At 32.3% G+C, this 17,274-nt stretch overlaps 1 protein-coding gene across 1 annotated transcript; it reads right to left on the minus strand.

The window, feature by feature from the left end:
- Positions 1 to 1,773: 1,773 nt before the first annotated feature.
- Positions 1,774 to 5,069, minus strand: LOC114166421 (thylakoid ADP,ATP carrier protein, chloroplastic-like). Its single transcript, XM_028051154.2, has 10 exons — positions 4,658 to 5,069; positions 4,506 to 4,562; positions 3,575 to 3,637; positions 3,403 to 3,459; positions 3,235 to 3,318; positions 3,006 to 3,074; positions 2,820 to 2,932; positions 2,558 to 2,727; positions 2,240 to 2,318; positions 1,774 to 2,088 (listed from the first exon to the last, which is right to left on the minus strand). Exons 1-10 carry the CDS (start codon positions 4,991 to 4,993, stop codon positions 1,983 to 1,985), a joined length of 1,134 nt encoding a protein of 377 aa, XP_027906955.1. The 5' UTR covers positions 4,994 to 5,069; the 3' UTR covers positions 1,774 to 1,982.
- Positions 5,070 to 17,274: the final 12,205 nt, after the last annotated feature.

Below are 17,274 nucleotides of genomic sequence, written 5' to 3' on the forward strand. Positions count from 1 at the left end.
GCGGGCTAGCCCGTGCGGGCTGCGGGCCGGGCCCGGGCGGGCCTACGGGCTCACTATCCTGTCCCACCCTGCGTTTTTTCTGCGGGCCTGTAGGCCGGGCCCGCGGGCCAGGCCCTAATTGTCAACTAACGGAAAGGAACCAACTGCAACGAATTTTCGAAAATAGGGACTCAATTGAGTCAAATAAAAATGGGGGGACCTACTTGAGATTTCACTACAAAAATGGGGACCTATGGAATGAGTTAACCTCTTTTTATGATTCCTTTTCATCTTTGCAAGTTTCAATTAATCCAACAAATGGTTTCCTTGCCTTGTGAATTTCAGCCTTGCTTGTGGTCCTATGATTGTTGAGGGTTGTGTTTGGTTAAGTAATTTCTGATAAATTCCAACAGTTAAGTTAAACAAAAATTGCTTAAAAAATAAAATTGGTAAGATAATTATTTTAGACTTTAAATAAATATTACTTATTAAATCTAAGGTATTGTCCGCTTTAGAGTGTGAAACTTTGACAGTTTTGTCCTTAAAATTGTCTTTGACCTCGACTTCTAAAGTGTGAAATTATTGGACCAGACAATAATAATGTTTAAAAATCAAATCATATTGTTTTCAAATTTAAGATACTAAAGCGACTTTTTTTTCCTTAATTTAAAGACAAAAATTAGATTCATTCCCATAAAATTGATCACCAAAGATTTCATCTAGTCTTGTCCCTTGTCTAGAGTTACAAGTAATTAGAAGTAAAAGCTTGTTCGTATTGCGGATGTGATTGGAAATATTACTAAATTTATTTATCCCATTCGCAAGAATCTTAAAAGCATGAGTAGGAGTAGATTAGGTTAGGATCTCATTAGGATAAGCACTTCCCCTAAATTTATTTGGAAAATTCTAGTATTTAAATACATGTTTGGCCCTACCAAAAATTTAACATTAAATTAATGGTTATATATATATATATATATATATATATATATATATATTGCTAAAATATCATAAAAAATAATAAAATAATATTTTTTATACTAAATTATAAACTATTATAATATACTAGTAAAAATACTTCAAATTATTTTTATATAATTTTATTGTAATAGTTTTTATTTCTTTTGTAAATAGTTTTACAAAAATATCAATTAAATATAAAAAAATGTTACTTAAAAAATAAAATTAATAAAATAATTATTTTAATTAAAAAAAATTATTTAAAGGATAAAATTAGAAAATAAATGTGAATACTAAAAAATAATTTTATATATAAGTATAGATTATATATATTTTTTCATATAAAAAATATTTCACATATAAAATTTTTATTTTTATAATAATTTAAAAACAAAAAACATTTTATTCTTAAATTATTTTTGTCTTTGAATTGCTCATTCGTTGATGGTGTCATCAATACCTTATTTTCTAGATACTATTCTAGGATGAATTTGATGCAAGGCAGTAAATAAAAGACAAAGCCAAGTTATCTATTGTCACTGACAAAAAATTCATTTCACAATGTGTGTTTGGAAACGAATGTCGAAATGCAGTTTGGCAAAATCCCTCTGAAAAAGATACAGCTACAAAAACTTTTAGCAGAAAACAAGTATAGCATTATGTGCTGCAAAATTTCCAACCCTAAGATACAAGATAATGGCTGCTGGTATACACTCATAAATGTTGAAAATTTGGCTATCAAAACAAAAAAGCAATTATCGCAAATTCTAATTGCCGAAGCATTGGTCCTGAAAACTTCAGCAGCAGAAGAAAACATTTGGATTTTCTACTGAATTTTTGGTATGCAATTTCTGCTCTGCGTTTAAAATATACTGATGTCTAATGATTTTGATACAGTTTCCGCTGTGCTTTCATAATATATTAAAAACTTTTAAATATATCAATGTCGGTATATTTTGAAAGCCTAGGAAAGGAACACTAAAAGAAACAGCAGAGAATGTGAACTGAGAAAAGAGTACAACAACATGAATCATTGTCATTGACTATTGAGGTTTCTTTTTGTTGCGGTTTTCCTCGGTAATTGTTTGAAACTCTTTCTCACTGGCTGCAATTAGGCGTTTGGCAATGTCATATGTAGTAAGCCTGATGCTGCAAACATAAACATGGACTGGATCAGGTAATTAATCATAACAATGTGCTTCATGTCACAACAAGAATAGAACTAAGATTCAGCAGAAGGAATTTCATGAGTTGCAGTAAGAAGATTGAAAACTTATTCAAAATAGAAGATCAGAAGCACCTGCTATTTGGTAGGGTTTTCAAAGCATTTGGCACAAATCCCCGATACAAGCCAACAATTCCATCCCTTGCCACAATACCTGCATCAATGAAATAATGAATTTAATAACAGTATAATGAATTTGCCTAACTAACGATGGCATGTAATCCACGCATGAGGTAATGATAATACTGAAGAAGACTTTGACATGCAAAACAATGGTGATTATTTTGATGCAGATAAGAAAAACTCATAAATATGGTTATTATAGTTATATATCTGTCATGTCAGGTGACTATAGCATGCTGATGCTAAAAGGTAAATCCGAGAAGTCCTAACCTGAAATGGCATCTAATACAGTCTTATAAGGTGTGCCCTTCAATTGCATTTGTCTTCGTACTGTGTCCAAAGGATAGCATGTGAGTGTGGCAAGAGATGATGAAATAACAGCAGTGAGTAAAGAAGTTTCAGTTCTCTTCTGATATTTCTCTGGCAATGACTTCTTTAATCTATTGTCCATAGAAGGTCACAATAATTCAATGTCAATATCTTGCTCATATCCAATGTTCTTAAAAGACAAAAAGATTACTAATGAACTCACAAATCAAAAACACAGAAGTTCACTGCAATATATGGAGCAATTGCAATGAGAGAAGGCCCAAGGCCATAGTAAAAAGATGCAAATCCTTCCTCTCTTAGCATGCTCAAGGCAACCTAGAAAAACCACAACATGCTTCATTTACAGAGGAAAATCTTGTGAAAATATTTCACAGACAAGTTTATATACCTCTGACATTGTTCGATAACCAGGTTCAACAGCTAATCGTAACCTTAGGACATCTAACGGGTAAGTGATCTACATATAAGACATATACAACGTTAGATACATATATTGATAATTAAGAAGTTGCTCATAAGTGTTTAAACACAAGGTTTAATCCCTTGGATGAAACAAAACAACATTACAAAACCAGTTGCATATCATACAAGGTTGAGCATCGTAATTAACTACTTACAAAAGTTGATGTCATGCCAGCAAAAGCACCTGCTGCAAGTCTTCCCACAACAGAGAGCTCACCATCCTTTCCCTCGAATATTTTCTATGAATCCAAAGGTATAACTTAGACATCAACATGCAATAATTGGGGTTGTAAGAAATTCATGAAAGATAATTAACAGTTAACCTTGTAAATTTCATAAGCAAAAAGTTGGACAGCACTGTAAGGTATAACTCGAATCACCTGGAATCATTAGAAGTAGAGACACTGAAACAAATGAAAAGACTAGCTAACAGAATAAGAAAATATACATACAGAAATACTAATTACCGATAAATTCGTTCCTAATTATAGAGACCTGGGGGAGATTGCCCTTCCAATAACCCTTAATGCCTTCTTCCTTTCCTATTACAGTTATTGCCTGTAAATCATGACAATGTAAGCCCCAACAAAAATTTCACTGGTATTATTTCAAATAATTCATACATCATAGACACAATTTCAACATTTCCTTTCTAATAAAACAGCTACATTTGAAAATTAGAGTTTCAATGGAAAAGGAGAGAGGAAGACACAGAAAAATTTGAAATCGGATTATACCATTCTGTTCATATTTAACTGAGCTCAAGTAGTTGTAGTATCATAACCACAAGCCTATTCATTAAGATTTTTAAAACAATAAGAATCCTAAAATATTCCAATATCTACAATTATCATGCTTTCAGGAGGAAACAGCCTAAACAAACACCACAAATGAACCAAACATTGACCAAAACAAACAAACAGATCTCATTAAGCATTTACAAAAGCACCAATCACAAAAGTCACACTGTCACACTTTTCAATAATGGACTTCCACTAGTTGATAACTACACAAAATATTTTATCAACGATAGCCAAAGAATAAGCCAGCAACTCCACATTTTGTTGCTCTCAGAATAATCTTTTCACGACTTTTCTTCTCGTTTTCAAATTGGCTTTAGAAAATCTTTTCATGGTTTTGTGTTTCTACTAATAAAATACTCCCTGAACGAGACATGACCCAATTCTACAAAGGTGACATGATACCGAAACTCATTAACAAGAGAAGCACTAATATAAAATTAAAACAAGGATTCATGGTGAACCAAACATATAATTTTAAATTATATCACAAATTCATGCTCCTCATAAAATTCAACAATAGTTACATAAATTAATATTGGTATATGTCTGTATGTATAAGTATAAATACATGTGTGTGTGCATAAACAGAACCAAACACGGAAAAAGTTGCGATTACTCAATACCTCAATGAAACCAATCGCTCTCTTGGCACTTTCTTGTCCAACTCGCACGCCGTGAGTCTGCGAAATGCGCAATGTTGAACTGACCGAACTTTCAGACACTAACTTATCCGCGAAAACGGTGATAGAAGAAAAAAAACAAAACGAATTCGCACCTGCATGAGAAGCTTGATGCGGTCGAGGGGAGCGGTGACGGATTTGGCGGCGGCGCCGGCGATAGCGCCAGCGAAGAACAGAGCGGCGTCTCTAGGCACCAATGCCCCGAACGCGAGCGGGTGCTGCAGAAGCTGAGCCGCCGTCGGCGAGAACTCCCTTTCGAATTTCCTTTCTGCCACTGACATGCTCGCGAAATTACAGCGTGCGCCACTGCCAGGTGCGAGGCGGAGGACGGCGACGCCGTCTCGGAGCGGAGGAACGACGTCGTTGCGGGAGGATTTGAGGTCCGGGATTTTGCGCCACGTCAGCGTGGCTCTCTCCTTGGATTCTACCATGTCGGAAATTTGAAACGTTGTCAAGTGTCGGGATGCAGCGAGGATAAGTTAGTTTGGTCCGAAGGGAGTGAGAGAGAAGTTGGAGCCAATTTAAAGTATGAATGAATGAAAGAAGAAGGTTAAAATATTCCCTTATTTAAAAATGTAATCGTATTTTTATTAATTTCGATTAGGTTTTCACTATTGTAAATTAGTATTAATCAGGTCTTTTTGCAGTTAGCAGAGAACTAATATCGTTAAGTAAGTATCACGTGTCAGCTCCTTATTTTTTGTTTTTTTAAATTTTTTGAATTTTTTTGACTAATACCGTTAAGTAAGTGCCACGTGCCACGTATCATCATTACATTGACTAAAAAATTATTTTTTTTCTAAATTTGGAGAATATGAAATTAAAGTTTTTTAAAAAAATTTGGGACTGAAATCAAATCAAATTAACAAATATGAGGACCAAATTGAGATTCATACAATAATTTGAACTGTCACCATATTAGATTGACACGTGGTACAATACAAACCTGACACGTGGCATAAATATTTTTTTAAAAAAAATTCAAAAAAAAAATTCAAAAAAAGAGGAGCTGACACGTGGCACCTACTTAACGTGTTAGTTCTCTGCTAACGGAAAAGACCTAATTGATACTAATTTACAAAAATGAGGACATAATTGAGACTAATAAAAATACGAGGACCAAATTGAAATTTTGCTACAAAAACGAGGACCAACGGAGTATTTTAACCAAAGAAGAAAGATAGAAGCAAACACATTTTTTCAATAGGTTTCCATTTTCGTGTTTTTTAATTTATATTAGGTTAAATATTTATAGAGGTCCTTTTTTTTTAAGTGAAATTTCAAGTAGGTTTTCTTACTTTTATTTGACTCAATAGAATTTTTATTTTGAAAAATTAGTTGCAATTAAGTCATTTTCGTTAGTACACTAACAACATTAACTATTTACCACGTGTCAGCACGTGATTTTTTTAATTACTTTTAATTTTTTTTAATTTTTATAATAAAAAAAGGCCACGTGTTAATCTGACATTGTGCCACGTGGTAGAGACAGTATGATGTGGCATTGGTAGTGCCACATGTCACTATTGGATGTGAAAAGTCTCAATGCAGTCCCTGCATTTGTTATCGTGTCTCAATTTGATTTCAATTTTTTTAAAACTGAATCAATTTCATCCCTATATCAAATTTATATTTTATATAAATTTTGCAATGGTATTTTTATTATTATAATTGATATTTTAATAAAATTAAGTTTATTTAAATGTATATTTTGCATTGAACTTTATTTAAATATTGTTTCAAATATTTATATATCAATAATTTATAGACAAATGTTAGAATTTGTTTAAAAATTAGTTTAAGTAAATATATTTATTTTAAATTGTTATAAAAATATTTTAAAATTTTATATTTGAATTTATAAATTATAATTGTGATTAAAATCTAAATAAATATTAACACGATCCAAATACAATCCAAAATAACGTTCAACCCTAAATACAAACCAAAATCACAAAAATAATAGGTTTGCATTTGCCAACCCAATATGTTGGCTAAAAAAAGAACAAGCCAATCCCAACCCAATTAAAAAAAAAATTGTATGACCCTTTATCTACGGGTGGGTTGGTGAGCTAATCTAGCTTACCACGGGTTCAACCTGGGTGAGTCGAGTTCTTGGTGGGCTGTGTAAAAAATGAACTCATATCGAAATTTGTAAAAAAATTTCAACCCAACCTGGCTCGAACCCGTGGTGGGCTGGGTTGACCCACAGATTCAGACCCAGTTTGACAGTTCTAGTTTTCAACTTCAGTAGGGAATCTTAGCAACAAGTTTCTTTTTGTATTTTTATTAAAAAACGTATGGTTTTCTTAGTCAATTTTGGGCAAGTAGTAGAAAACAAACAAGATTGACTAGTCAAAACATGTCAGAGCAACGCAACAATCAAAATTTTAATCTATTAAGAACATAATGTAATCCATTTGATGGAGAATCGTTTTGGATTTGGGGATAGATTTTACGTCTTGGTCAAAGGGGGGTAAAAACCTTAAAACGAAAATGGGAAAAAAATGGAGGACATCGATTTGGGGATTGCAGAACGAGAGGAAACCTAATATTTATATTAATTTAAATAAACTTAATTTGGTTAAATATGTTTAGTATGATAAAAATATCATTGTAATATTTATATAAAAATTAAATTTGGTTTCAATTTGGAAGAGATGAAATTGTTCCAATTTAAAAAGAAATTAGGACTAAATTGAGATAAAATAACTAATAAAGGAACCAAATTTAGATTAATTGCATGATGAATAATCTGTTTATGCATGATTACTTTGCTGTTCACGTTAAATTTTTGGGTTTCTGGATTTTTCCCAGAAACTGCTTGGCGGGTGATGAACTCCCGCTAGGTGACTCATCACTACTATGCTAATTCTGGGTTCCTGAAGAGCAACCGCTTGGCAGGGTCCTAGCCGCCAGGCGACACAAGCCGCAACTCAATTTCTGGGTTTTTCTTGATAAACTGCCTGATGGTGATGAACACCCATCAGGCGACGTGAGTCGAATTGACTCGATTTTGATGTTTTTGTGTTCTGAGAGGATTCTGATAGGGGAGAAATCAAGTTCTAATTGTTTGCGAATGATTAGACATCATGCATCCCTGAAATTCGTGTAATTGGTGGTTAAATTGGATGAACTCATATGAACATCTTTTAGGGTTTGGCAAATTGGGGATTTCGGGTTTATTAATGTTTGATGTTGGAATTGCGTTGATAGTTTGAAAATTTTGACTCTGGTTGGAGAATAGGTACCTTGGTAGCAATGATTGACTGCTGGAATTAGGTAAAGGATCAATGTAGGGTGGTTTGGAGTTGTTGGACATTCGTAGGTGCAGTGAAAAGCTAGAATTTTTTCAGGCTTTCATGCACCGCCTGGCGGTGCTTGCATTTCCGCCACGTGCCAGCGTAGTGGATTCTACACTACGTGGCTGTGATGGTAGATATTGGGTTTGGGTTCTGTTGCAGTCTCAAATGGAATTGAAAGAATGGATTTGGGGATATATTTGAATAGTTAATGATAGAACACTAAGGCATGAATTAAAGTAGTTGGGTTAAATTTAGAATTTGATGGATTTAATGGCAAAATGACGTGGGGGAGGTATAGATGAGGTTAGTGAATGAGGATTGAGAATGATTGTTGTCTACTCAGATGTTGTATTAGTTATTCTAAGACTTTACTTATATAAAGCTTGGTATAGTGTGAATTATGGATTTGGAAAAGCTATGTGAAGGAGGTCCAGAAACTTGACCTATTCTTTGATTGGGTTCAAATTTATGACTGAAGTGTTGGTAAGTACTTAGGTAGCAGTGAATGGAAATCGGATGCAAAGCTAGTACTTGGAATGTGAGTGGAGTTGTGATCTATCTAGGAGGAGTTGACATGTAATTGGTTGTTGGTGGCTATAATGACTAGAACTAAGGTTAAGAAATAAGTAATATGAATGGATTGTAGCATATTAGGAATGAATAAGCTTAACTTTAAGAAAGCCTAATTTTAGTATAATTGGGATATTGCACTTAAATAGAAGTAGGAACCTTAATAATGGGTTAGCCACTTGAAAAGTGATACAAATAAATTGGTATAACTTATCGTGACCCTTGATGTCTCAAATGAGGAATAGAAACGGGTTGGAAGTGATTTTAAACCAGTACTGCGCATGTACTGGTGTAGCGCCTGGTGGTAAAATTGACATCGCCAGGCGATAGCGTCAATTACAATGGATTCTTGGAATGTGTGTGCTTGGCATTGAGGGTGGTCCCGCCAGGCGATATTTGCAGCATTAGTATGTTCGACGCGCTTAGCGCCTCGCGACACGTGTACCCCGCAAGGCGATCTCAAAGTGTGTTGCGTCTGGCAACTCGTGAGCAGCGCCAGGTGATATTGCTGAGGCAAAAGGGGTTTTTGCTTGCTTGGATGTGCGTGGTCTACAAGATTTTGATGATATCTCGAAGGTCGGCTTCCTTGAGTTGTGACTCAGAATGGCATGTCTTGAGTTATGACTCGGGATAGCGGATGAACATGAGGAACTCTTGAGTTGTGGCTCAGGTTGGCGAGTGTTGCCGGTGTGAGTGTGCGCGTTATGGCGTGTACGGATGGGTCCAATTAGATTGCCCTCCTCAGTTTTGAGCTGACGAGTTTGGTAGTCTTGAGACGTTACAAATGTTATTCGTATTGGGAACTCCACCTAGCGTTACAAAGTGTGATCTATAGCATGGTTTCCCACACGTGCTCTACCAGTTGTGGCTGGTAGGTATGGCAGCAAGACACCTTGAGGTACTCATCAAAAGACGTAGAACACGGTTCACATGGTGGTGGCCATGTGATATGGAATCAAAGGATGGAATTCCTTTGGTGTGATTGTGATATGTATATATATATATATATATATATATATATATATATATATATATATATATATATATATATATATATATATATATGTTTGTATATATGATTTATTTTATTGTTAGATCACCTTATTTGCTTGTGTTTGGCGATGATCGTGTACGCAGTACATTGGAGCAGATGATGTTGTAGGTGGATCTAATGAGCCAAAGTGTAGGCTAACTGGGAAAATTATATTCATAGTCTTATTATCTTATGAATTTTATGGATTATGTAAGCGTTTGGATTATGGAACATGATTTTTATATTTGACTTTATAAATTGAGGATTTGAGATACTTTATAATGTAATAAAGTTTTAAATTTTCCCGTGATTTTGGGAAACGATGTTTCAATAAATGATGTTTATTTATTATTTCCTTATTTTATTATTTAAAATTCGTAATATCCGAACGGGATGTTACACTCGCTCAGGTGAGAGAAACCCTTCATTCAAGCTACCAGCTCTTGCTTGGGCGAGATTGCAAACAAAGTGCACGTCGAGGTCTCTCTCAAGGTAGCCCATCTCACTCAAGTGAGAGGCCTTCGCTTAGGCGAGCCCTCGAAATAAAGAGGGGGATGGGTTGTTGTTATTCTCGCTTAGGCGAGAGCTCCTCACTTAAGCGAGAGCTTTTTATTTTGAGCGACCACCCAGCTCGCCTGGGCAAGTTTAGCAGAACCCACCTGCTCTCACCCATGCCAAACCAGATTCAAACAACACCATGAGCACAAACAATGTATTATCACACGACCAACAATATATATATCAAGCACCCATAGCGTAAAGCAAACCCAACAGGCAAAATAATTGAAAAATAGTGAAACCATAGCTTCTCTTACCTTAACAAAAGCTACTGCGAGGTGGTTTACACACTAGCAGAAGAGCACCACAGCTCCATAAACACCAGAAAACTGAAAAGAAAGGCACACCAACACGAGGGTGAGGTTCTGGAAAGAACCCATTTTTGAACCAAAGCAAAAGGACTGGAAAAAGAAATGCGAAAGTTGGAGCTCAACATACATGGAGGGAAACACTCACTAAGCTTGGAGGAAGAATGGGGACCAAACCCTAATAGAGCTCTGTTGGAGAAAAGAGAGAGTGAGAAAATGAGCTGTTTTGCAAAGAGAATGCAGAATGGAAACCAAGAGGATGGGAGGGGGTCTTGGGGCACCCTATGGGCTGGCCTTAGGCCCAACAGATAAGGCTAGGCCCTTAAGCATTTAGGACAGAAAATAAAAGTGGGCCTTATAGGGAGGGGGTTTTGGGGCACCCTATGGGCTGGCCTTGGGCCCAAAAGATAAGGCTAGGCCCTTAAACATTTAGGACAGAAAATAAAAGTGGGCCTTACAGTTGGTTGTCAGGTAACTGATTGATTGGCTTCTGTTAATGATTTATGTGACTTGTTCGATTTGTGCACTAATACGGGTGGCATTGCAAAGTTATTTTCTTCTTCAATTAACATTTGTTGTTTCTTGGGTGGTTAGAGTAGACAATAACACTTGAGGTTTTGGATGTTGTTTTTCAAAAATCTTATTTTGGAGGAATTGTTATGTTGTAGAAGTGGTGATAGGTATGTTGTAGAGTAGACTATTCAATGGATTTAGAGTGTACCACTTTTCCAAACGCCATATACCTTTCAAAACGGTGACCAAAGATGTGGTGAATAGGTTGCTGGCTAACTCAAGCAACCTTTACCGCCATTATTCGATGTTGTTTTCTAGTTTTTCAAGTACTTGTCTTGTACATTTAACAATCATTGATGATTGCCTTATATTGTAATCCCGGTTACAAATGTTGCTTTCTTTTTTCCTCATACACCTTAATATGTTATAAATTTCAGGCTACTAGGAAAACAACATAGTGTTGTAAACCTTACATGAGTAATTGCTACTGTGAAAGTTGTTGAGAACAAGATCGATGGAAAATTTTATGTTACTAATGTTTTTTAGAATTTGTTAGATGCTTGCTTTTTGTGGAGTTGTAATTGTAAATTTTACCAAATTTTAGTCCTTGGAAGATATCACCCCAATAAGCCAAAGCTTATTGGAGGTTGAAGATAGAGTATGTTAGTTTTTACCACACTATAACTTGTATATAAGTGTATATCAATGAAAGATCAATTTGATCAACTTGTTTCTTGTTGATATGTCATTTTTAATTTTACACGCCACTGAGATTTGAAATCCCAAGAAAAAAAATGCTGAAAAATATTGACTAATTGTAGGGGTTTAAAACCTTCAAACATGTTGGGAAGTGGTAAATGTTTTAAAAAATGTCAGAATGTAGCGGAGGTTTAGAAACTATCAAGATGTAATTGGACTTCGAAACCTCCGTTAAGTAAATAGGGTTATAAAACTGTCGATAATGTCTTTCCAAGGATTAGCAAAACCGCCAGTAATGTACCCAGCGGGGTTAAAACCTTTGAAAAATGCTAAAACTATAGTATTACTATTTCAAATGGATATTGTTTCGTCTATTACTTTTATTTTATAGCTCTTTTGTCACGATTAATGCATAATTTGGTTTCGTAACATTTTTATTTTCATTTATAACTGTAATATTTTTAATTATTATGATCTTTTCGTTTATATAAACCTTAAAAATCCTCATCTTTTTACTCAACTAGTTGATAACTTAGTACTTTGGATATGGAGTGAATTAAAAACTTCAGAATTCATAAACCTGAGAAAATATAGTACAACGTTTTTGTCCGGAGAATTTTAAGAAAGTAATTGACTTTTCTTACAGGGAATTTTAAATATTTGATAATAAAATATGTTGTTTAAATTAAAAAAAAAAAAGAATTTAAATTTTATTAATTTTGAGATTATTTGAATTACAAAATTTGAATTTTTGTTATGAAATTTTTTTTCTCTATATTTTTCTTAATCAAATTTATATTTATTCTTCTCATGTTCTTTCTATAACTAGATTTTGATTGAGATGGTTGTTTGATTTGTAACACCCTTACAAAATTATATAGCCTTTAAATATGAATTATATATATATATATATATATATATATATATATATATATATATATATATATTTTATGTGTATATAAATACAAATGTTTAATAAAAAGAATCACAAGAAAAAGTCAATCAAAGAGTAAACTATTGAAATAAAATTTTTAAAGTAAGAAAGATATATATAGAATGATACATTTTAATTAACAAGTCAAAACAATTTAATTTTATTAAGAAAAGTTAAAATATAGGCTTAAATATATATTTGGTCCCTATTTTTGTTGATTTTATTCAATTTGGTCCCTATTTTCGTTTTATGTTCAACTAGGTCCTCATTTTCGTCAAATTGTGGTCAATTTGGTCCTTTTCACTAACGGTGTTTAAATAGTTAACGTTTTTGAATAGTACATGCCACGTGTCAACTCCTGGTTTTTTTGATTTTTTTTTGAATTTTCTTTTGAATTTTTTTTGAATTTTTTGAATTTTTTTTTTGAATTTTTTTTAATTTCAAAAAAAGTGTCCACGTGTCAAGTCACAATTGTGCCACGTGTCAGTTTCTGGTAGTATTATTTTTTTTGTTCAATTTAGTCCCTATATTCGTTATTTTTGTTCAATTCAGTCCCTATATTCGTTATTTTTGTTTAATTTAGTCCTAAATTTTGTTAAAATAAAACCATTTAATTTTTAAAATTGACATTATTATTACTTATTTTTTAAATTTAATTATAAATTATAATATTTAATTATTAATTGAATATAATTTTTAGATTCAATTGTTAAATAAAATATAATTATTTAAATATAATTAAAATATAATTATTAAAATTTTAAAAATATATATTAACATTTGTAAAATTTACATTTAAATTTAAAATATTTAATATTTTTATTGCATTTTAGATATTAAAATCTAAAATATTTTATATGTAAATGTTAATTTTACAAATATTAGTTTATTTTTCTAAAATATTTTGAATATTTAAAATATTTTTATATATCAATTTTAAAAATATTTTAGAATATAAATTTTAGAAAAAAAATTAATAATTATATTCTTATAATATTTTAAATAATTATATTCTATTTAGAAATTAAATACAAGAATTTATTCAATTTATAATTAAATTTAATAATTTATAATTGAATTTAAAAAATAATAAATTTAAAGGTCAATTTTAGAAAAGATATTAATATAATTTGTATAAAAGATATTAAATTTAGTGTCAATTTGAAAAGGACAAAATTGATTTATTTTAATAAAAATTGGGACTAAATTGAACAAAAATAACGAATATAGGGACTAAATTGAACAAAAAAAATAATACTACCACAAACTGACACGTGGCACTAGCATTGACATGTGGCACAATTGTGACTTGACACGTGGATCATTTTTTTGAAATTAAAAAAATTTAAAAAAAATTAAAAAAAAAAATCAAAAAATATAAAAAAAAACAAAAAAAAAAACAGGAGCTGACACGTGGCATGTACTGTTCAAAAACGTTAACTATTTAAACACTGTTAGTGAAAAGGACCAAATTGACCACAATTTGACGAAAATGAGGACCTAATTGAACATAAAACGAAAATAGGGACTAAATTGAATAAAATCAACAAAAATAGGGACCAAATGTATATTTAAGCCTAAAATATAATAAGCATATAAAACACACATGTTTTATATATAAAAGATATTCAATAAGCAATATATAGACTAATACCTTCCAGAAGATTAGTATTATGTATATTCCACCAAAGATTAACATATTATCGAAACTATTAAATAGATTTAAATGCAAATCTAAAAATAATGGATCAAGGTAAGTTCATTACAACTCAGTCTACACATGTGAATGTGTAAGAACTTTTTCCACGACTTACCAGTGAAGCAAGACGTCTCTATTATAACATACATATTAATACTTAATATACAAATTAAATAATAGTTCACATATTATCCATGTATATGTGACTGCAAATACAAACAATTCTTATCAATAGTCTCAATTACCCTTTTCGTATATACATAATGTAAATAAATTCATACACTAGTGAAAAAAGCACTTTTTATAATGACTTTTTATTTCAGTTATAATCCACCCAATATAAGAAGTGAAGCAGTGGCATAATTGTAAATATTATAAGTGTAACATCCCTTTCGAGATGCCACGTGTAATTTAAAAATTTCCAATACTTCAAAAACAAACCTTTGATACCATCTTATAAAATAGGAAACTTCACAAGTATTTTATCTCAAAAGCCACTTGCTAAAAATTTTCATTTAAATAAAAATTTATTCTCCAAAATAAAGCATCATTAAAATCCGCACATAACCACTCTAGCATAAGTCATTAAATTAGAAAACCTTCCAAAAGAAAAGAAACTTTCAAAGTAACCAACTATTACATTATATTCCAAAAATAGTTTCCAAATGATTTTAACTAAAATGCCCAAGTCTTTCCAGCGAGCTCCTCATAGCTATGCATCTCTATTAGCATCTGCATCAACATTTACTCTTGTATAACACAAATTATCTGATCATCGCAGGTGGAAACCACAACCACAAACATGCAAGGGTGAGCAAACCATGTAACACATCACATAACAACATATATATTAACACAACTCACATAGCATTATCACAATCTATGCATAACCTCAATCAAGATAAAAGCTACCACAGGTTCCCAAATCACAACATGTAATCATCAATATATTACCACCAAGTAATATCAAACAATATGACATGTTCTCATAACCAATGACTCTACCTTTCTTGCGCAACAACGTCTCTTGGAAAGAGCCTTTCCACTGCTTTTCATAAACTTACAAGTAACAACTCTACCCGCTCGAAAAAGCCTTACATTTCAAATTCCATGCACATTATTCATCACTACAACACCACCGATTCAAACAAGCACTAACATTTAACCAATCATTGACACAAACTCACTAATTCTTATTAACCACAGGAAATTTTACTATACCTAAAATCCAAAATAAATTGTACACACTAAAACCATATTCATTCCATAACCTTTACCTAAAACCCAATTTTTAACCCACCATACCAACTCCAACACAAAACCATAATGTTCATTATAACAAGGAAACATCCCCAATTTCTAATTCACCATGAATTTCCCATGTGCTCAAGAACAGAAAAAAAAACCAACGAGACCATATAACTAAACCTTCAAATTACTAAAGAATTTCCACACGCCAAAAGTTAAAACAATTTTATTCCATACAAACCTGTCACCTCTACCTCTCTAACGATTAATCCAACCCATTAATTGCTTTTTAAAAAAAAATACTATTCCTATCAACTTACCTCCAAACGTCCAACACTTCACAAAGATTTCCATTGACGCAACCAAGAACCCGTTATCAAATCATACCCATCTCCAACCAATAATTAACACTACAAAGGAAAAAAAATCCATTTACATCTATTGCTCTAACCTCAAATAAATTCACAAAGTAACAAGGTGAAGATCAACCATCATCAAATCCCCCATTGATTTATCCATGAAAAAAAATATAAATTCAACATCTTAATCCACCACCAAGCAACAAATTTTCCATCCAGAAGAAGAACATGAAAATTTTGCTTCACTTACAATTCCATGTTCAAAACACCCAAAACTTAATACATGCCCATAAAAAAATTAATGAAAACAAGGCTTTACACCCCTTACCAAAATCTGCCCTCAACTTTTCATCTTCCTAAGATCACCAGAAAAATATGAAAAAGAAAACTAATATTTCTGCCTTTTTACTCTATCAAAGGTTCAAGCTCACCACCTATAATTTCCAAACCAACATTCCAAATCATATCAACTATCCCATTTTTCTCATTAACCACACACATAGCAAACATTACAATAATATCCCCACCTTTAATGCATTCAAGAAAATAAATTATAAACATGCCAAGGGAATTATAAATAATTTATAAAATATAAATCACACCAAAGACAAACATAAACACTTCCAAAACAATCATAAAAATAATATTTAAATATAAATACTCTAAATGCACATATTAAGAATCAAACCCATGATCACCAATCCATACTACAACTTTAACCAACTGTGCTACACTTCAGTTTTATCTAATTATTTAAATAATACTAATGAGTCATTATTTTCCCTTATTCTATTGCCTTTTTATACCCATCTTGATGGTTGTTTAGTGCTTAATTGCCTTTTGTTAATGCATTTTCCTCAATTAGACTTCATTGGGCCATTATTCTGAATTTGAATAATTTGACATTAATTGGTCTAATTTTTGTTTTTAATTATTTTTAGGTATTTTGTAGAACAAATTTTTGAGTTTGGACATTAAGCTTAAGATAAAGAGAGTGTTGCCATATCATTGCCACGTTTGCGCCATGTCAATGTGCCTGTCCACATCTTTAGGCCAACATTTTCAACCCATAGTGACATTTTTGTAATTATGCTCACCAGAATGACCTTTTTGTAAATACTTTGATCTGTGGTGATGTGACCACGAATTTTAGGTCTTCTTCTTCATGGGCAACCAACATCTTCTTGCATAGACTCCATTTTTATATTTCCTTTCTTTGTATGGTAACCATGGAGGCACCAACTCTTAGGCGTTTTTACACTTTGAATCAGCACCCATTTGGGGATTTTTACATTATTGCACCTTGGAACCCCTTTGGTATCATTTTATTGAAGTATTGTTGCAGTATCTCCTATGTTTTCATTTATAGCTCTTTCACTGAAGCAATTTTGATTTTCGTTTTTTCCATTTTTCATTTTCATTTCTGCCATTTATGTTTTGCTATTGTTTGGTGCATTGAAAGGATGGATTTGATTAGGGTTACATT

The sequence above is a fragment of the Vigna unguiculata genome, chromosome 10 (assembly GCF_037176805.1).
Source record: "Vigna unguiculata cultivar grain cowpea cultivar isolate G323 ecotype 2 chromosome 10, ASM3717680v1, whole genome shotgun sequence".
Classification (NCBI taxonomy): Eukaryota; Viridiplantae; Streptophyta; class Magnoliopsida; order Fabales; family Fabaceae; genus Vigna; species Vigna unguiculata.